The sequence below is a fragment of the Egretta garzetta genome, unplaced genomic scaffold, assembly GCF_000687185.1.
Source record: "Egretta garzetta isolate BGI_Z169 unplaced genomic scaffold, ASM68718v1 scaffold46, whole genome shotgun sequence".
Classification (NCBI taxonomy): Eukaryota; Metazoa; Chordata; class Aves; order Pelecaniformes; family Ardeidae; genus Egretta; species Egretta garzetta.
In genome coordinates, this window is record NW_009260268.1 from 8872768 (window position 1) to 8894759 (window position 21992).

At 43.3% G+C, this 21992-nt stretch overlaps 1 protein-coding gene across 2 annotated transcripts in view; it reads left to right on the forward strand.

The window, feature by feature from the left end:
* Window positions 1–21729, forward strand: part of DLC1 (DLC1 Rho GTPase activating protein) — a 214400-nt gene extending 192671 nt beyond the window's left edge. For both annotated transcript variants that reach the window (XM_009642436.2, XM_035897792.1), the window contains 12 exons: window positions 317–398; window positions 7739–7802; window positions 10410–11836; window positions 13015–13191; window positions 15046–15205; window positions 15449–15647; window positions 18013–18226; window positions 18599–18713; window positions 19625–19846; window positions 20503–20720; window positions 20898–21071; window positions 21609–21729. In XM_009642436.2, coding sequence (XP_009640731.1) covers window positions 317–398; window positions 7739–7802; window positions 10410–11836; window positions 13015–13191; window positions 15046–15205; window positions 15449–15647; window positions 18013–18226; window positions 18599–18713; window positions 19625–19846; window positions 20503–20720; window positions 20898–21071; window positions 21609–21729 — 3173 coding nt within the window. The remainder of the gene's footprint in view (window positions 1–316; window positions 399–7738; window positions 7803–10409; window positions 11837–13014; window positions 13192–15045; window positions 15206–15448; window positions 15648–18012; window positions 18227–18598; window positions 18714–19624; window positions 19847–20502; window positions 20721–20897; window positions 21072–21608) is intronic.
* The last annotated feature ends 263 nt before the right edge of the window (window positions 21730–21992 follow it).

The window sequence follows — 21992 nt, forward strand, 5'->3', positions numbered from 1 at the left end:
ACAAAGCTAGCCTGAATCAGTTTACCCTCCTGATGTCAGATAGGGAGCTCACATTTGCCTCATTCCCTCTCCCACTGCTTCATCTCTGCTTTGCTCATTTTTTGCCCCGTTATGTATATGAACTTTCAGTTATCAAAGCTGCATGTCACAAGCTTGTACATCACAAGGAAGCATCTGAGGTGGTAACACGTGTTTACCGCAGAAGTGCCAGTCACTGGCATCTTGGTGAGCTCAACTGGAGGCAGCTGGTTGTTCTGAAATAACTCACCGCTGGGAATAAGAGTCATTTTGATTCCATCTGTCTCTGTTCCTACAGATCTCCTTTTTCCAGTCGATATCGCTCTAGTCAAGCGAGAGCATGACTTTCTGGACAGAGATGCTATTGAGGCCTTATGCAGGTAGGTGAAAAAAAACCCCACACTGCATTTTGAAACAAAACTCTTCCTGTCCAATAGAAAATATAACCTGGGAAAAGCATGACCTCAACTGAATTATGTACTATTAAATAACCATTCACTCGAGACCTTTTTATTATCCACTATCAGTATGCGGTTTTCTTTAGAACAGTTCTGCTTCTGCAAGGAGCAGGGAGTTGGACTCGATGATCCTTACGGGTCCCTTCCAACTCGAGGTGTTCTGTGATCCTGTGAATATATTGGGCTAAGTAATGTGTGGGGATCTTATTTAAAACAAAGTTGGGAGGAAAATGGCAGGAGTCTTTGTGACAGGCAGTTTTTTAATTATTCTTTATTTACTTTCATTACTAATTCCCAAATTAGGAAGGCACATGGAAGCAGAGCAATGCTGGCTACAGCCATCTGCGCATACCACTGTAGCATCGGTTCCCACATGGGAACTATTTTTTGGGCGCAGTATTGGCAAAGCCATGCTGCTGCACTCCATTGCTCTCCTTTCTTAGGTTGGTGAGCTGCTATGTATACAGACAAACCCAAAAGCTACGTATACAAAGCCTCACGCTGATCTCAGCACATCACCCTGTGCGTGCCACGATTACGAAAGTGCACGTGGGTATGGCTGTAAGGGGTAACCTGAGCAAATACAAGAGTTTACCACCACGGCAAAGGCTGGCCTGCCCTCAGCCAGGTGCTCCCATTATGTATCTTTGTTATTTATGGGCTCCTTACACAAACCAGTTCAACTCACGCACTCTGCAAAAAAGAGCCTGAATAGTTCTTTGCTGGGCTAGTAAGTTAAATCAGCCCATGGAAAGGCGTAATGAACTTCAGAGTAGGTGCAAAGGATGGGGCAGAACCCCACAGCTAGCTGCAGGGGCAGGAGACGGGGTGGGTAGAGAAAAAGAGGGAACGAGTCTTGCCTGTCTGTGACAGTGGGTTTTTACAGAGCTACAGCCTCAGCATTGCCGATTTTATCATAAGAGCAATTGCAGTGGTCCCACCTGATACTTCACCCATCCATCAGTTGCCTCCTCTAGTGTGAGTCCACAATCTTAAATGGCAGAAAAATGCCCTAACTTTTCATATCTCCTATTACCTAGGAATGCGTGCAGTTTTCTGCCTCTGTCCTCTGTTATGGCAGCTTTCCAAATTGTCTGCAAAATTAATGCTTTTGGATACTACATGCATGATGTCTGCAACTCTAAATGTCAGTAATTCTAATGAATTACAAAACCCCTTTGAGAAAGGCTTTAAGTTTATAGTGTTCTCATGCCATCACTGCCATACTTGGAAAGGAAAGAGAGGGACTGGAATTCAAAGTTCTTCAGAAATATTTACAAGATTTTCAAACTTAAGAAAACAGATTTGTTGTCCAGTCATTGGGAGGGGAAAAAAATCTCATTAATGTCAAACTCACACTTAAGATGTGCCCTGCTGAAATGTAGAGCACCTATTCCATTGGCACTAAAATGCATCAGTGTGCTTATTTGTGTGCTCTGGAACCTGCGGAGTCATTGAACAGCAAGTACAGCAATGTGAATAAATGCTGGTTCCCAGAAGCATGGTCTTCCCTTGCCAGAAAAACAAGTACAGTCGAGCCAGCATATTTTGGACTTAGTGCTCACCTACAAGAATACTTTTTAACCTGGGATTAGTTATTTATATGTGAAAAAAAGGTGGGAGATTGTTTCTCCCTGGTGCAAGTAAGAATATGCCCTCCGTACCTCTTTGAGATTTGCTGCTGGTGTGATCGATAAAAGCAATTAGCACTTTATCTGAACTCGGAGGACAGTGAAAAGGTCTGTATCCTAAAAATGGAAGCTTATATTGTAAGCCTTCTAATAAAGGTAAGCAACCCAAAATGACGTGGGTGTATAGATATTTTGTGAAACTAGGAAGGTTTTCATAAGTCTGTTAATTGTAAAATAGCCTCTTCGCTTTCGTCTTCAAATTGTTTTCTGTGTAATATGCGTAAGAATCCACAGGTCTTACTGTAGTTTGAGACAAAGATTTTAAAGGTTGAACTATATCATTCTGAAGCCTGTGGCCTATATATCGGAGTTGACTTTTAAGAGAACTTTAAAAATGAAGCTAATGTTTCTCCAGAAGCATTCAGATCCCACCTCAGAGTAAAACCGAAGTAATTCAGTTAATCATTTTGGATGTCTGAATTTGGCCCTTTGCCATTTGTGCTAGACAAAAGCAGTACATTATCACAGCATTTGCACTTTTAGATTTTTTTTTTCCATATCCCCTTGTTTAAGCTCATTTAAAAACATGGAGAAGGCACATGGTTTAGAATGCTGCGTTTCTGCCTGAAGCCTGGGTTTATTTTGACTCATGCCATGGTCAGTGTGTAAACAGTAAAGGGTTTTACTTGGTAAAAGGCTTAGAGCTGCTTCACAACCTTAAGTCTATGACTCTTTCTTGCCTGAAAATTGGAATAGTTTTGGAATTGTTTGCATTTTCAGCACAGAGCTAAATAAACACTGCATGCAGTGGATGGTAACACTGAGTATCTGCTTTTGCATGTGACAACCAGTGTTCTGCCAGCAGTTCCAATTACCTTGTTCTAATTACTGCATGTGGAAAAATAATTTTGAAAAAGACTGTAGAAATCACAGTGACAGGGATTTTTTTAAGTTTGAAGCATTTTAAGTGATAGTTTACATCTGAACAGTCTTGTAAATTGTCGTTTAATAATATTATTAATGGAAGCAGGGAAACTAATGCGACTTTAAAAACAGTTTATTAGTAAATGTTTTGCCAAATTCCTTCCTAAATGGAAAAGGTATCAATAGCCATCCCATTAAGGGTTTTCTTGAAAACTTTTGAGTAGAAGTGGGTTGAGACTTGAATTACAGAGGTAGCATATGGCACTTGGTAACAGATGATAGATGATTAAGAAATGTTGTTTAGTGATCTTATCATAAGTGTAGGTTAACAATGTAAGAGCGATGACTCTAATTTGGGTGCTTCATGTAGTGACTGCGCAAAGCACTGCTGGCCTTGGTTTCATAAGACTTTACGTAGAGTAATAATTGGGAATTTATCTCCAGAGGATAACTGGCTGCGTCGTGCGCTGATGAAACTAAGTACTGAAACATGCGTATCCTAAAGGCTGTTGCTAAGTACATAATACATAGCGAGCCATGATGGAAATCCTATTTAATCTCCTTACGCATAGCTAGAAAACTGCCACACTGTATACGCAAGAGGTTTCTTAAATCTTTTACCATCAGGAACTTCTCATCCAAGAAATTGATTGTAATGGATTCATGTGAGCAGCATTCACTGCTGGTATCATTTGGTTTGTAGAGAGCTGGCCTCCTTTGCAGGTTGGGACGTGCAGATGAACCCCAGGAGCCAGCGTAGAGGCTGTCCACTGCAGTGAGGCAAGAAAGCCCTTGAATCATCAATTAGTTACAGGTATAATGGAGTTGGAATTTGCCCTCTAAGAAGGAATTAAGAATTTAAATCCATCAAGAAAATGTTTTAAACTTTAAAGCTAGATCATACAGTTACTCAGATTGAAAATTGTCATCTAAAATGGGTAAATCTAATATTCTGCATTGCTGCCATTTTTCTTGGGTGCACGGGGTGAGAATTTTCTCCTGTTAATGAGAGCAGAACGAATTACCTGGGGTTATAGCCAGCGCAGAACTGACTGATATCTAGATTAACAAAGACTTCACATTGTGAGTCCATATTTTAATTTATAAATTAGCTGAAGTTAGCTGTTCACACTGCAGTTTTTGATAATGAATGTCTCATTCAGGCTGCCTTTCTTAAAAGAAGTTCAGGCTGAACTGGCGTGGCCATTTCTGAGGAGAAGACTAGGAAAAATGCATTGTTTGCTCATTTCTGAAAGAAGCTCTGGTGCCTCATGTGTTTGGCACGGCAGGTTCAGGCTTCCAGTGTAATTGCCCCTCAGGGCTGATCCGGACCAGTCTCAACGCCGGGGCTGGGACTGAGAGGCCAGTCCTCTTGCATTGGTCACCTTCAGGAAGAAGGATTTTGCAGAGCTGGGGTGAAGGAGGGTGAGAGCCTGGGTAGGAGTCCATGGAGGGTGGGTGAGGAAAAGTGATGTCTTGGAGATGTAATGCTCCACAGGAGTAAGATACCATCTGGATGTGAAGATGGAGAGAGAGAGGGCTGTCTCAAAGGCATTTATCTAAATGATGGGAAAGAATATTATCTTGTCATCCAGACACTCATCCAGAAAGTGGCTGGGGTAGGAGGCATTGTAGAAATTGAGACTGAGATAGCCAGACGGTGACAGCAGCTGTAACTGCTGTCTGCCGCAATCCTGCCCCGTCCCTCCATCTCCCCATCTTGTCCTCACAAAGGTGTCGCTGAGTCAGGTTTGGGCAGAGTAAGACAGAGCTAAAGAATGAGGCAGACCTGCTGACTGTCAGTAGGGAAATGATAAGTTGAATTTATACCTGGGAATGGAATTACCAAAGGAGAAGGTCCAGAGCCAGAAGAGAAAATTGCAGTTCATTAACAGGCATCAATTTGATGAGAAGATTGGCAGAAAATGTGAATGTGTGCTTATATTGCTTCAAAAGTATTGCAAAGCGTAGGTGAAGGTTAATGACAGTTGTATAGGTAACTCTCATCCTGGCAAAGCCTAAACTTTGTAGGCCTAGCTTTGCAGGCTTCATAATGTGTTTGGAAGGCAATTTTGAGTATTGTACTGTGTTTTCAGTGTCCTATAGCTCAAGGAACTGGGCACTGCTGAACTTGAGCAGAAGTTAAAGCAGGATGTGCGATAATGAAAGTTGCAGACCTGAGGCAATCGCTGCAGAGCATTTAGGTTTTAAAAGGGAAACTGGTTTTGTGATTAAATCATGTCAAATGTGTAACAGAGCCTTTATTTGCCTCACTGCTATTGTATTTAACCTCGCTCATTGGGGGTTACCTTATCTTGCCTTCATACTCATTTTTGTGACGTGTGTGCTGGGAGATTTTTTTTCTTTTTTCTTAAACACCCTCTGTAGAAACAGAGGTCTTTGCTCTACCCTTTTCCACCTATTTCAGGGTTTTAATTTGAGTAGGAGAAAAGTCTGGGGATGTAATCTTTGTGAAATCAGAGATCGTCTTTATTAGCGGTCAGACAGGCTGGAGCTAGATAAAGCCTGATAGAGGGATTCGGTGATAACTTCTTGCTGCATAAGTCAAAGGTTGCAACACTGTGAAATTTGTGAATTATTACACAATATAGAACTGAAACCAGTTTAATATTCCCTGGTCTTGAGGTCTAGGAGTTTGAGAGGAGAATGTTTTTATAGCGGAGAGAGGAAGATGGCTTTCTGCTGCTGGGTGGCCCCTTAAAAACCAAAATACCAGTTTTGTTGTGTAGTGCGTAGATGGGACGTTTACCCTTCACCCGTGCCGTAAATGCAGTTCCTCTTAAATTCACTGGACTTGTGCGTGTACCCACCAGCTGCAGCCGGCAGGACTGAGCATTATGCCCTTTAAAGTCAGAGCAAAGATGAAAATAGAGAGATCTGGATAACTTTCCTAACCTGCCACTGCCCTACTATTTGACCCATGGCAGCTCTTCCTGTTTCTCTTCTTTTCTGCTCTGTTGTGGCTGGGTCTAATTATAGATCAAACTGCCTTTTTTTTTTTTTCCACTTCACGACTGCAGGCAGAAGCACCAGTAGGAGCTTTTCCATTTTCTTTGATGGCCTCAGGTTCAAGCCCTGTGTAAATACCATCTGCAACCAATCCTGTGCATAAAAGGCGAGGGGAAAGAGAGGAAACTAGTAATTCTTCCTGTGCACACATTTTCTAGATTCAAGTTACAAGTTTTATGAATCTGAAAAGACTCATCTGAAGCAACAGGACAAGTCAGCATTTTGGGGTGGGTTTTTTTTAGGTTTTCAAAGCTGCTGATACAGACTCTTCTTTACACTTTGCTCAAAGGAATTATGTGAAAATTATACAACTTCCTTCAGAATGAATTAGGTTTTTTAAAGCTCAGTCTTGCCCCTGTTGAATTTGGGCTGCAGTCCAGCTGAAGGAAAGGGGCGGCTCTGCTCGTCTGCCTCCCCACCTGCCCACACTACCCTTCACGCAGCTTGGGGAACTGACCTGGGAGAAATTCAACCCAACAAAGATTAATTTTCAGCTCGGTTAGTCTCCTCATCCAACCCACAGCACGGCCTCATGAGTGGAAGTATTAACACAAGGGACCAAACCATCGCCTCTGTGAAGCTGCTGCTTCAGCTCCTCTGCCTTCTGCATGGCGCCCGGCCTTTTCCTGCCCCCTGCCTTGCCCCTAGCACCAGCACTTCCCTAACCATGCTTTCCCAGTGCAGATTTTAGCTGAACCGTGTGCCTGGAGCAGTTTCTTGGGGAGGCGAGGGCTGGGAGACCACCGCAGCCTGCGCTTGGCTGCGCCTGAGCTGCCACGGAGCTGGGGGTTTCTCAAGCACCACATTTTGCTCTGCATTAAGCGGTTTGTGCTCAGCCCTGCACGCTGAGCTTCTGGGAGAGGGGGGAGAAGAAAGGGGGGTTTGTCGTCTTTTAGGGATACCGACCAGATCATTAACGTATCAGGGAACAGAGGGATGCTTATACACAGTACCTCAAGATAGGCACCCAGACCGCTATCACATTCTGGAAGGAGGCTGGTTAACTATTGTTGCTGCAGCAATTTTTTTTTGTTTAAATTTTAGTCCTTCAGAACAACATTTTTATGTATAAAAGAAACTTTCTGTTTAGGAAGGAAAAATCAAATCTGTGCGTTGGGTTTTTTTTTTTCAAACTAGTGAATTGTCTATTGACTATGTTGAAAATAATCATTGATCACAAGCAAAATAGACACCTAACAAGTAGAAAATGTGTTTTCCTTTGGAAGGTTTTACCTTATAAAGTACAATTTTAGTGCAGCATGCTTTTTTCACACAGGCATGTGCAAACAGTGTCAAATAAGAAGCCTTTTCCATTATTTTCAGTCTGTCGAGATCAATTGTTTCAGGGTTTGTATGTCTGCTATTTAAACAAATGTAATTGTTACAATTCATTGGATATAATGCACTTCCAACTTAGTCTAAGTTTCCGTTCACTTCTCTTTACTTTGGTGCAGGTAATTGTGACAAATAGTCATTCATCCCTCCCTCTGAAGTTAGAATACAGCCAAATGTAATGGGTTAATGGTTAAGTATAATTAGGGCTCTAATTGAAACTCTGCTTGTGGCTATTTGTATGCAAAGCGGTTTGGGGACAGCTCTCCCAAAAGCTTTTGCACTGGAATAACCTGTGTCAAAACACTGGCGTGTTCTCTTAATATGGTTTCTTTTGCTTTGCAGGCGCTTAAATACTTTAAACAAATGTGCAGTGATGAAGCTAGAAATTAGTCCCCACAGAAAAAGGGTAAGTGCCTTTTAACATCTTCTGTTACAGCATTGTAACTGCGGGCCAGTGACGTTGTCCGTGTTGTAGCCCATTGCCTGCACTCAGGCAGGACTGTAAAGAGTACGCTTGATGGATGAGATCCTGACCAGCCACGATGAGCCGGCCTGAATGTTGGAGCATCGTCTTTGGCGTCATCTTCACAGTTTTGATTCTTTGCCATCACGTTAGAGCTGTATTATTTTATTACGATGTAGACAGGATCGGCTAGACTGTGCTTGGCCCGCAAAGGAAAGAGCCAGTCCTTTGTGGGATTGGCCACATTGTTTCTTTGTTTTCTAATTACATAGCTCAAAATTAAAGCGGTGTATCTACAGAATACATCGGCTGCCTTTTTAGAAAGTTGGCGGGTTTCCCGGGGGAGCATGGTGAGAAATAAAAGAGCACCTACTGTAATTTCAGTAAGGTAATACCGACAGAAAGCTAAGTTGCTGGGGTTGGCTAGTAAGGTACCACCCAATGGCTGCCTTAAAACTATGTGTGTGTCCTAGGAGGGATCAGTAGCTGATACTGTCCCCTGGGATATTACGACTGCAGATAAAGATGACTGAGCTAAGGCAATACAATGCTGCCCTACCCTTAACAAGAATGCATACAAATGCTCTGAGGTTGTTCACCAGGAATTAATCCCCTCTTTCCCAATCTGTTTGTGGTATGTTGGAAACAGCATCCAAGCTCCAGAAGATAACACTCTGAGGCAGCCTATGTAGGAGCTCTCTGAAAGCAGGGGTAGACAGCTGGATTGCTGTTTATGGCTGCCAGAAGATTTCTTCTCCTTGTTCCTGAACCTCTTTAACACTGGAATGATCAGTATTGCTGTTAGAGGTCAAACCAGACCCGACATCAGGTCCAAACCCCAGATCTTCCGGAGTCTGGATGTTACCTTTTGTTTCAGTCCTTCCTGGTTTTCATTCACCACCCATGTTCTGGCAGATGGACTTGGATCCTATTCCCTTTTGTTCTTGACTTCATTAAAATCAGTCCTTAGCCTTTAAAGCTTTTTAACGCTAGGGAAAAATTGTGCTGACAGAAACGTATGTTTCCTTGTGTTTGCACTGACCTCTTTGCAAATTAAGATCACTTTACTGCTCCATTTTGTCCAGTCAGACCACATTCACCACTGAACCATCGTTATTGTCCATTGCAGTTTCAGGTGACTTTTTTTCCTCCTGAAAATTTTAAATAAGCAAGCCAGTCCTCTTAGGTTTTCATCTGAGTCATGGACAGAAATAGTTTGGAGTAGCTGGGAAACAAAGAAAGTGACGCTTACTCTGTGTCTCATGTGTATTCGGTTATAAAAAATAAATATGGTGTTTCACTAATTTTCCTGAGCTGATGAAATGTGCTATAAAAAAAAAAAACTAGGAGAGGATCAGGAGCTAAAGTATGCATAAATAAAATACTTGAAATATGAATAATTTACTTGCTTTTCAGAGAATAAACATTTGTGTTCCTGGCACACAAATAGTTACAGTTCGGGGCATGCATGTGTGTTTGTTTTTAAATTAAAGCAATCTAAACAAATGAAGTGAAACTCATGGAGCTGGGTGGCAATTAGTGTTTCCTACTCTGAACACCAAAGGTTATTTTGTGGCTTCATGGTGTTGTATTAAAATATCTTCATTGGTTTTATTCTTCCAATGTGAAATTTTCCGGATATTTGGAAGACCAAATATGTCAGTCCCTGGATCACTCCCTTTCAGTATTTAGATGAAAAGATTGTAGGCGTAAGTGATGTACGTGTAATTGTGCCCTCGGGCATTACTCATACATCAAACATCATCAGGGGAGATGTTATTTACAATTCACTTACGTGCTGTACTGTCAGTGAGCTCTCGCTGCTCGCTATCTATGAGTGTTAAAGTTTGCCTGAAGCGAGACTGAAGTAGAAACTTCACAGGACATTCTTAAAATGTCAGCCGCTAGCCTGTGGGAGGAAGAGTGGACCAGGTAAGAGCCTGGAGGCATCACACTCTTGCAGCTCAAGAGCTTCTTTTGCGATCTCATTAGTCACAGCCAGGCGAGGGTTCAGGCTTCCCCAATGGGTAAGGAGTTGTGCCGCTACAATTCAGAACGTATGAGAAACATCTCGTAATTGCAAAGAGGAGTATAAACACACAGCCGCTATCAACAGAGTGTAGCTTTGGAGAGAGTCCAGAGGGACCCCAACCCCTGACTGACTCCAGTTTAAAATTTTATGCATGCCAGGAATTTCCATTGATCTGAGGGCTATCCACTGTGACCAATTAATTAAAAGTCTATGGATACTAGAGGTTTTAGAAAAGAGCAATTTAAAGCAGATTGTATTGTTTGTTTCTTTTTATGAAGCGTATATCTTTTGTATTTAAAAACTGTTAAAATATATTGCCTGTCCCATGTTATCTTTTCCTGTCATGGGCTTTATGGCCTAACCTTCCTCTCCCTGAAGTAAAAGACTGTTTTTGCTTTAAACTCAGTGAGAACAAGGTCATGCTTAAAGCAGTTTAGTGGGCATTGTATTTAAATGCAACCGCCTTTGCTGTTTGGGCAGTTTGCAAGCAGCACTTTCAGGGTTGTTCTTCTTTGCAGAGTGAAGATTCGGATGAAGATGAACCTTGTGCAATAAGTGGCAAATGGACTTTTCAGAGGGACAGCAAGAGGTGGTCGAGGCTTGAAGAGTTTGACGTGTTCCCTCCAAAACCGGACTTGAATACCCCATCCCCGGAAGCTCCTCACCTTACTAACGCAGCAAGCCGTGAGAGCGTGCTAACAGACCTCAGCGAACGCCAGGAGGTGGCTTCTATTCTGAGCATCAGCAGCACCAGCAGCCACCAACCAACCCTGCAGAGCGAAGCATCTACCACCAGGACAAACTCGGTCGTGAGCGTTTGCTCATCGGGCAATTTCGTGGCAAATGATGACTCATTCAGCAGCCTGCCCTCGCCCAGGGAGCTGAATAGCTTCAGCTTCAACACAAAAGCCAATGAGAAGAACGCCAAGTCCAAAACAAAGAGCCTGCTCAAGAGAATGGAGAGCCTGAAAATCAAGAGCTCTCACCATGGCAAGAGCAAAGCTCCTTCAAAGCTTGGCCTCATTATTAGTGGGCCCATCCTGCAGGAGGGCATGGATGAAGATAAACTGAAACAACTTAACTGCGTGGAAATTTCTGCCCTCAACGGCAACCACATCAGCCTCCCCATGGTACGAAAGAGGAGCGTCTCCAACTCCACCCAGACCAGCAGCAGCAGCAGTCAGTCTGAGACAAGCAGTGCCGTCAGCACACCCAGTCCCGTCACGCGAACACGCAGCCTCAGTGCGTACAACAAAAGGGTGGGCATGTACCTCGAAGGATTCGACCCCTTCAACCAGTCAACATTCAGTGATGTGATGGAGCAGAACTTCAAGAACCGGGGAAGCTTTGCAGAAGACACGGTGTTTTTTATCCCCGAAGATCATAAGCCAGGCACTTTTCCCAAAGCACTCTCCAACGGCAACTTCTCCCCGACAGAAAGCAACGCCTCTGTGAACTGGAGGACGGGGAGTTTCCACGGACATGGCCATCTCACCCTCCGGAGGGAAAACAGCGGTGACAGCTCCAAAGAGCTGGGCATGGGGAAAAGGCGCAACTCCTCCAGCTCAGTGAGCAGCCGCCTGAGTATTTACGACAATGTGCCAGGCTCGATCCTGTATTCCAGTACGAGTGACCTGGCCGACCTCGAAAATGAAGACATATTCCCTGAACTAGATGACATCCTGTACCACGTCAAAGGGATGCAGAGAATAGTAAACCAGTGGTCAGAGAAGTTCTCGGATGAAGGGGACTCTGACTCGGCACTCGATTCCATCTCCCCATGTCCTTCCTCTCCAAAGCAGATCCACCTTGATGTAGATAACGATCGAACAACACCGAGTGACCTTGACAGTACGGGGAATTCACTAAATGAAACGGAAGAACCCGCTGGGATGCAGGACAGGAGGGACTCTGGGGTGGGCGCATCGCTGACACGGTCCAGCAGGTGAGATCACGGGTGCTGGGACTTGGGTGGCCGTGGTGAGGTCCCCTCCGGCCTGAGTGGTTCTGTGGTAGCTGCACCACGCTCAGTTAAGGTGCAATAGACGTTGTGGCCATTCAAGCACACACGTGCTGCTCCCATCACTTCCCAAGACAGCTAAAGGCAAAGGAAGTATTTGTGCAAGACTTTTAGAGAAGCGGTTCCCACACTTCATAGCTGTACGTTTGTATGTTCAGCCTGAGCTGTCGCTGAAAAACAGCCTGCTCAGCAAGTCAGCCTTAGGAGCAACGTTGAAGCAGTTTTGGGGGATGATAATTCTTCAAACTGAAATGATGTGTGGGAGGGAGAGGCACCTCAAGTAGGATTATTCAGTTTTTAAGTTGGCTAGGAGAGCCGGTGTAAGTATGGTCTGGTTTGTGTCAATGTGTAGTAAAAGCCTTGACTTTTAGTCTCTTTCAAAAAATTGCACTTTTCAGTAGCAGGCTGTTTCTTAATAGCATGCTAGGGCATTAATTCTGCAGGGAAAATGAGGTTTGTTTGCTTTCTCTTGATCACTGTAGCACAGTGGGGGGACTGGGAGAGTTCCAGTGGCCTCCCAGTTTCTGCTGGGAGTTGTACCGTGGAATGGATGACTGTATTTTGTATTGTGAGTAGAGCAAGGAGTTGAATTCTTTCTAGCTTTGCTTCCAGTTTTCCTTCAAAACTGGTGCAAATCATTTAGGGCCTGGTTTCTGCTGTCATTTAGTCGCCTACAGCTGCTTGTATAAATTTAATGGGACTTTCAGAAGGGCTTAGCTCCCATTTGGTGTGTCTTAAAAATTTGGACTGTTTTTTCTTAATGGAGTTTTTTGATTTTTTGATTTTCCTTAATACTGAAAGGGCTTCTGAAAAAGGGTGTTGGAGCCCTCAGGGGATATCCAATAGGGCAAAACTGTGCAGTTAACGCTGAGCTCGCTGAGCTGTGGGTCAGCTCGGAGGGCACGTTCCCATCTGAATCACCTGCACATGCTGCATCACACCGGGTAAGGCAGAGATGCCGCCAGCCGATGCCCGTGAAACCCCCGAAGGCAGTGGCTGCCAAGGGCAGGGAGCTCAGCAGTACGTTTGCTGTAATTCCTGCATGTGTCTTGCAGAGACCTTTTGGTGACCGGTCCTTGCTCTGTCCCCCGTCTTCTCCGCAGGCACAGGCTGAGGTGGCACAGCTTCCAGAGCTCCCACCGGCCCAGCCTCAGCTCGGCATCGCTGCAGATCAACTGCCAGTCCGTGGCGCAGATGAACCTGCTGCAGAAGTACTCTCTCCTGAAGCTGACTGCTCTCCTGGAGAAGTACACGCCTTCCAACAAGCATGGTTTCAGCTGGTAAGGGCACAGTGCCACGTCTAGACAGGCCGACTATACGAGCACGACAGTTGTGCTCGTCCTGAGCAACTTTTGGAAAGATGCGATGAATCCCTCCGGTCCTCTTTTTCCATATTTGCACTTCTTCCTCCAGCCTGGGCCGATAGTGATTTGTGGTTTCCTAAGATGGGGCTAAAATCACTAACCCTTTACGTAAGTGTAATCTTATTAGGCTTGAGAAGTATGTTTATAAGGGGGCATGTGAGGGAACAGAAGCAGTGAAGCACAGGCCAGCTTTCTGAGCGGGCGGATGTCCACTATCCAGAGCGAAAGAAGGACTGGTTTTTCACCGAGACAGTCAGCGAGCAGTGGCAGTCGCTTTTCTTCAGTTATCCTTAATTATCTGCATGTTTCTCTATACAGTTGTGTAATTAAATCATGTGAATTTCCTTTAATTCTAGTGTCTCATTAGCCAAAATCTATCTCCCCTCAGTAAAGCACTATAAATCCAGATAGCTTGCAAAAAAGGTGGAGCGTGTGGCCAGGTGTTTGTAACCCAGTTGAATGGGGTTTTTTTTTTGTCGGAAGAATGAAATAGAAAGCTCTTTTATTATTGTATCTGCAGTACAGCCTGTGTAACCTTCAGGATGCAAAAGGCGCAATAAAATTTTTCTTCTCCCTACCACAGGCCAGCCTCCTCCCTTCCCCAGGAGTCACAGAGAGTATTTAGCTTCGGCATCAAAGTGCCTCCTGTTCAAAGGCTGTTATTATGTCAGCCTTTCTAAATACAGAAGTTGTTTGTTCTGAAAGACAGAAATAAGTATTGACCAGTTATCCCTGCATGCTTCAGATTCTCGGTGGAGTTCGCAATGTGTTTTTTCACATTCCATTGGCATGTTTTTTGACAAAGCAAGTATTATTCATACATATATCAATAATACCCTAAACTTAACTATACGGCAGTACAAATTGGTTCTGTTTTACTATGTAACAGATTAGTCAGCTGTAAATCTAATGCACTGTTTGTGTAGCTGTACTGTATATTGAAATGGTAAATAGGTCTCCCCGTTTCCCAGTGCTACTGTGTCCTGCTAGTTGTTGCACTGGACATTAGCTTTTCTCCCTGTTCAGGAAAATGATCTCAATATTTTCACATTTTAATGGCTTTTTTTTCCCCTTTATGAAACCAATACTCTTGGGGTCCTGGGGGTAAATCATTCTTTTGTATTTAGTAACTTTTTCCTTGGAGTCATAAGCAGATGGAAAGGCCTCTCATTGAAACTGGAGTGGGAGGTGGGGTTAACTCCAGTCACTGGCTGACGAGGAGGGGGGTCCCTCAAAGGGGTTGTTTATAGAGCTGAAGTTTTTAGCTGACAAACTCAAATGTATTACATCAGTTTCCTGCTGTTATGCACACTGGTGGGTGGTGGACCCAGTTTGAGGACTTTGCAGAACAAGTAGTTGACATACAAAAGCTCATTGTTCAAATGCCCATCTTTCCCGAAACCTAAAGAAGCAGTGTTATAAGGGGTCACTGACCACAGGATTTATTTTGACTCTTTTGCAATTCAATCTGGCCCCTGCAGTTTTACCCTGTAGCTTTTGTCCTACTAATATTGATGGAGTAGCACCACATTAATACTTACAGGCAGCATACTGCCCTGAATGTTAAGCCTTTCTCTTAGAGAAGCTCTTGTTTTCTGTCCTCTCCCCCTTCCCAGCCCTGAGTGGATTAGCTCATTTATACTGTCACTACTTTTCATATTCCTAACATGTTTCACTTATTTTCACTGGCTTTCTGAATTACTGGAAATACAGAAGATAAATGGTCAACAGAGGTTTAATTTAATTTTGTCATTCCCTTTGCTCAACTAGGGCAGTACCAAAATTTATGAAAAGGATAAAGGTGCCGGATTATAAAGACCGAAACGTGTTTGGAGTACCCCTTCAGGTCAATGTCCAGCGCACAGGACAGCCTCTTCCACAGAGCATTCAGCAAGCCATGCGGTACCTCCGCAACCACTGCCTGGATCAGGTGGGTTTTTGCTGGACTCTCATCCCACGTGCATGCAGCACGCAAAGCCCAGCCTTCCATTAAGTTCTGTTGTTCCTGGGCCAGACTGAAAAAAGTAGACTCAAAACAGGACAAAACAGATAATTAATGCAAGGAAAGTTTTCCAGGAAATTAGAACCCATATGTAAGAAGCTACAGAGCATACTTACATTTCAAATTTGCTGGACTCCTTATAAATGTATTTACCTTTCCATATATATTTAGGTTGGACTGTTTAGGAAATCTGGAGTCAAATCAAGAATTCAGGCTTTGCGTCAGATGAATGAGAATTCGACAGACAGCGTCAACTACGAAGGCCAGTCTGCTTACGATGTAGCAGACATGTTAAAGCAATTCTTCCGTGATCTCCCGGAGCCTCTCATGACCAACAAACTCTCCGAGACCTTCTTACAGATATACCAGTGTAAGTAGTGAGATTTCTGTGGCAGATGGCAAATGGTCATTTGGGTAGCAAGGGTGGAACTTTCTAACACTGCTCCTCTGGGCACTACACGTGTTGCATATGTTGGTCTTTGCCTTTCCCCAGCAGCCTCATAAGGAATGGATTTTTGATGTTCTAGTTGAATGATGATTTATAGCACGAGTTCTTTTCATTTCACCTTTCTCGGTAGTTTGGGAACAAATATAAATGCTCCATCACTTGCTATAAAGTTTCCTCTCTTCTTTGAGGATACTTGTTATTGTGGTTTGAAAATAAACCACATCTGATGTGGCTGGGTAGAGGAGCTGTGCAAACACTACACGGACAGGGTTTGGGGCTTTCAAGGGGATTAAAATCCACTAAATTACTGAGGGGTTTTTTGTAAGAGCAAGGCTGCCAAAAACATTCTGTTTTCTTATAATTCATATTCTTCTATACTTCACCATGACTTTTGGAAACAACCTTTAAGTTGAAAGCTTTTCTGCTACTGACTTGTAGCTACTTTACTGATAGGCGCCATAACCAGAAAGTGCTTGGAATAAATCACGTGAAAAATGGAGTTTGTCAATGCACATGAAAAGAAATAATTAATCTTTCTGAGACAGCAGGTTCAACTCCAGCAAGGGAGACATTCTTTTGATAAATTGAGTTCTGTATAGATGGTAATTCTGTGCTGGATCTTTCCAAACAACACATTGTCTTTCAAAAGTTTTCTTCAAAATCATTTCATTGGGAATACTCTCACTGTATAAAACGGCCATAGGTGAATTAATGTTTGGTGACCAGAACTGTAAAGCTTTTTGGTGTATTCATAGGGGGTCCAAACTGATTGATGCACTATGGACACCTTGCTGATCCTGTGGTTTCTCTCCCTAACCCCACCCCAGCTCTCTCCCCATGTATTCTTCCCATGGTAGCACAGCCACAACAGAACTGACTGCAAAAACACCTTCTTTGAGCCCTTGCTGCATTTTGTGCATTCCTTATGGTGATGGTTACAAAAAGGTTACAGGAACTTCCTTCAGAGCTCCGTAGGTGGAGGTGACGGTGTAAAATAAAAACATACATAACGTTATTTCAGTGCACACCATTTTCTTGTGTGTGTTTGGATTCCCGAGAATGTTTATGGAGAAAATTAATCATACTCTTCACTGCCATGCATATTAAACAGCAACTCTTTGTGGGTTTAGTGCCAGAAAAAGTTTGACAGAGCATTGCAGAAGCATCTGTTCCTTTCCTTTCGCAGGCGGTAGGTCCGAGGATTCCCCAGAGGTGGTCGGGAAGTATTATCTCTGTCTAAAGCAAAAAGCCTTAAAGCAGCTGTAAATTTTGTTTCCCTGCAAAGGGCAAAATTTCCCTTTGCTTTGGTGTTACGCACCAGGCTGTGCACTGGAATTGTCTGCACGTGGCCTAAATGTGGGGAGAGTGTGGAAAACAGCGAATTTTTGCTTAAAATCGCTTTCTAAACTCACCTGCTAGCCTTACGAAGTGGCTGAAGCCCAAAGCAAATACCAATTAAATATCTGGTTAGCACCACGTGTATTATGAGCCATGCAGTGAGGGTGGTGTGGTGCTAATGATGATATAAATGCTCCAGGACTCAGACTCTGGAGCTGTGTTCAGAGGTGGCTTATTGGAAATCCCTTTACAAGATGCAGATCTGGTCTGGGTTATTTCATTTTTTTGTTCCCTTCAAGTTTGGAGGAGAAGGCCTTATATAAAGACACGTCAAATTTTTCCAATGGCTGTTTGTTGTTAGTAACCAAGGAGCTGTTTAATGGTATGGGGCTTCACAGCGTTGACTTTCTTTTTCCACCGCATGACTTTGAATGATCTGCTCAATAAAGCAACCCTCTGTGTTTGGTAAAGCACTTTCTGGATATTTTATGACATCATTATTGAAAAAGGTTTGCTAGCCAATTTATTTAATTAATTCACCTATTCTAAAATGCATCCATGTTTTGAATTTCTTTGAAAGCCAAAGAATTTCTAAATTGGCTGGGCTGTGTTTGCTTGTTCACTGCCTGACTCCAGGCTTCTGTCATTTTAGTGCATCTGCGGGAGCATGTAGCTTTTTGCTGCTGAAATTAAATCTAAAATTAACTCTGGCCTAGGCACAACTTCTTCTCGCTTGCATTTCTTGTGAGGCAGGAAATAGCTGAGGGTAGTTAAACTAGTGGGTTAAAAAAAAAATTCCTTCATGTTTCCTACGAATGGTATGCGTCCTGAAGGAAATCACTTCAAACTCAGAGTCAAGTATTTGAAGCTGGAGTTTGCTTTGGGATGTATTCATGCTGTGTGTGTGGAAAATCAATGGGCTGATGAGAGAATTACTAATATTATGCAGATGTGCCAAAGGATCAGCGTCTCCAGGCTATCAAGGCTGCCATTATGCTTTTACCCGATGAGAACAGGGAGGTCCTCCAGATTCTTCTCTATTTCCTGAGTGATGTCACAGCTGCAGTGAAGGAAAACCAGATGACACCAACAAACCTGGCTGTCTGCTTAGCACCTTCCCTCTTCCACTTAAACACTCTCAAAAGAGAGAATTCTTCCCCAAGGTACGTCTCTGGGGCTCAGTGCTGCTGGTCCCATACCACAGCTAGCGGTGATGTGCGACATCGCATTGACCCTACCAGTTGTGATCACCTCAGAGGGCACCGGGTGTAGAATGGTTATGGGGTCCTACCTTTCATTAAGAGATTTGTTAAAATATAAGCAAGTTCATAAGAATGAAGAAATGGGGGATTCCAAATAAAAATATTAGAGAGTAGCAAGAGAAGTTGGTAACAGCATGCCAAGGTTTGGTCCCAGGCAGCGCTGCTATAAATCACCAGCAGATTTGGGAGTCCTACTGTTTTCTTACCAAGCGCTTCTCTTGCTCTGCATTAAATAACTGGGTTTGTGTGTGTGTGCTCTTTTCCCCTGTGAAGGGTGATGCAAAGAAAACCAAGCCTGGGAAAACCCGATCAGAAAGACCTAAATGAAAATCTGGCTGCAACCCAAGGGCTAGCTCATATGATCGCTGAATGCAAGAAGCTCTTTCAGGTAAAACACCTATTTGCAAAACTGATGGGTGGAATATTGGCCAACATGGCTTAGATCTGCTGTATAATGGAAAGCTGGGAATGTCTCTTTATTTTAATAACATTTAATACATCATAAATAGCTTTTTAAAAAACTTTGCATCCTGATCTGGGTGCGTACATGAATTAGAAGTGGTGCCAGAAGAAAAGAGAGTTGTTTTGTTGGCACTGGCACTCAAATGTCATGAGGCAGTTGTGGGGTTTGGGACATTTTTGTTACATCCAAGCTGCATCTGAAATATGTTTTCAAGCTTTTTTTGTGTAGCCATGAGGGTCTGTGAACTTCATCTCTAATTACAAACCAAGAAGCTATTTCCAGGAATTTCAGTGCTTGTTTTATACTTAAATTCCCAAGAGTTAACAAGACTAGGCCACAAAAGCATCCTGGTATGTGACGCTGTCAAACCGTAGGTTGAAGGGTCTGTAGGAACTACAGCATGCTCCCTCTAGGGCCCAGGATGAAGAACCAGACAAGTCTTGAGACCCAGTTTTCCTCACTGTCATCAAATCTTTTCAGAGCCCTCAAATGAAGACGTGCTGTCTCTTTTCTTGCGGCTGACAACTGATCCCTCCTTCCTTCAATCTGCAGGGTAAACTGCACTGTGGGAGTGGATCAGGGTTGTGTAGCAAAGAAGGATGCTCCACAGAAAAAAAATAAGATGCCCTGTAAATGAGAGACTAATTTGAGTTAAATCAAAGTCACAAACTTAATTTTGGCATTTCTTCACATTGGGTGCTTGACCTGACACTTACATGTCCCACCACTTACAAAACTAGTGTACCCATCTTTCTGTGGCTATCAAGCTGCTAGACTAACTCTGTGATTTGGGGAGAGAGCTGCAAAACGATTATTTCACCCTTGTCGCTCCGCAGATACCCGAAGAAATGAGCAGGGGTCGGAACTCGTACACGGAGCAGGACCTGCGTCCCCTCAGCCTGGAGGAGCTCCGGGGCGGCAGCAGCACCACCGAGCCCTCTGACTACCACTGCTACCTCCAGGACTGCGTGGATGACTTGCTCAAAGAGATGAAGGAGAAGTTTAAAGGCTGGGTCAGCTGCTCCACCTCAGAGCAAGCAGATCTGGCCTACAAGAAGGTATGCACCCCATCACTCACACCACAGCTCTGGTTTTTAGCTCATCTTCTCTAACAGAAAGAGTCTTTTGACATAGGATATTACGGAAGGTTCAGTGCACACCTTTACTTTGCAGATAGATTTAAGAAAAAAACCCTTAATCTTTTGACATAGTTGCAAACCATCTAAAAACAACCTGTCTTTCAGCAGTAGTCAGCTAACATGCACTGATTTGTGTTCTTCTGTTTATCCAGCCCAGGAATGTTCACTGTATTGCATTTACATGCCTTCACTCACATGTGCAAAGCCTTGACAGGCTGAGTGAAGCCTCCAAGCACTGGCACTGGCACTGATCTGGCACAGGGAGGAGTATTTCAATGAGATTTAAGATATTTTAAAAATAAACTTGGAAAATTAGGATATTTTTCTGTAGCATCATAGTTTAATAGTGGCTCATGCTGGAGAAAGTAACCGTAACCTAAAAATAATTTGGAAGTCAGTGTGGAGATGCCTTTGGCTGTTAGTAAAACATCCTTAGTCTGAGCTTATGATAAGCTTAGTACAATATATAAATATATGTGTGTATTTAATTCGCTGTATGTAGCCAACACTAAAATAGAAAGGAAAAGAAAGTGTAAGGAAGAGTAAAACTGAGGACTCTGTGCTGATTTCCCCAGGTATGCGAAGGTCCCCCACTCCGGTTATGGAAAACTACCATTGAAATCCCAGCTACGCCAGAGGATGTTTTAAATCGTTTACTTAAAGAACAGCATCTTTGGGATGAAGATCTTATAGATTCAAAAGTAATCGAACCTTTGGATAGCCAGACAGATATATACCAGTATGTCCAGAACAGCATGGCACCTCACCCAGCCAGGGACTTCGTAGTCTTAAGGTAAGACTTTTATGTGAGATGATGTTTATATCCTACACAGCAACCTTGCCTACAATTTCTGTATAATGTAAATTATATAGCTAGATACCTATTTGTGCATAATTTGGAGTCTCATTAGATGTTTGAATTACTGTTTGTCAAAGATAAAGGCTTTTTTTTCTCTTCTTTTTTTCTTAGAACGTGGAGGACAAATTTCCCCAAAGGAGCTTGTGTGCTTCTAGCAACCTCAGTGGACCATGACCGTGCTCCAGTGGCAGGTGTTAGAGTCAATGTGCTCCTCTCTAGGTATCTGATCGAGCCCTGCGGGTCAGGAAAATCGAAACTTACCTACATGTGCAGAATTGATTTAAGGTATGGATTTCCGCTTTGTCTTTTTGTGGTGGTAGCTTTTCTTGTATAGTTTCTGTGCAGTCAGTGCAAAATTTAGATGGTTCAACAGGCTTTAGCTTGGCCAGTAGCAAGCAATTCTCAAAGGCATGCACACAGGTCTCTGAGATGTCACAGAAAATTTGCTTCAGTGCACATCTAACAGCAGATGTGGTTTGTTGCATTAGAAGCCTCCGGTATGTGCTCCACCATAGCTATTGGTATATAATCCCACCCCTTCCTCTGACAGAGGTATTTAGATGCAAGGACATGTTGATTTTAATATTAGGTTAGTAAAGAGGACCAAGTTCTTACAAAACTTTTTATAATTCTTCCTCACTGCAGCAAGCTTCTTTTTGAGCAAGGCTCTATATTAGTAAGGCTGAGCTGAGGAATAAGCAGTAATAAGGAGATTTCCTAGTCAGGCATTTAACCAGCTAGATATGTGTTTGATTCTGACTAAGAAAATGCATGCAGAGTTACTGGCACCTACTTCACCGTTACTTTTTCTCCATGGATCAGGGGCCACATGCCAGACTGGTACACCAAGTCTTTTGGACACTTGTGTGCATCTGAAGTTGTTAAGATACGAGACTCTTTCAGTCATCAGAGTCTTGAGAGCAAGGAAGTAAAATCCAGGTGACTACTGAAGAGGAACAGCCATGTGCTCCACACCTCAGCAATGTAGACGTTACCCACAACTGAGGCTCGTCCGCTGCAGACCGGACCAGTGTACCATCTGCAAGTCGTGTCGTGAAGGGATGACAGCATGAGAACTTGACTGTGAGCATTACTATAGGACTGTGGCCATACCATACACTTTAAAGCTGCTTCCTGTCCGTGTAAGGTCTATAGTGTAGGCCTTGACTGGAATACATAGGAGGACTGTGCAAAAAATTTAAAAAA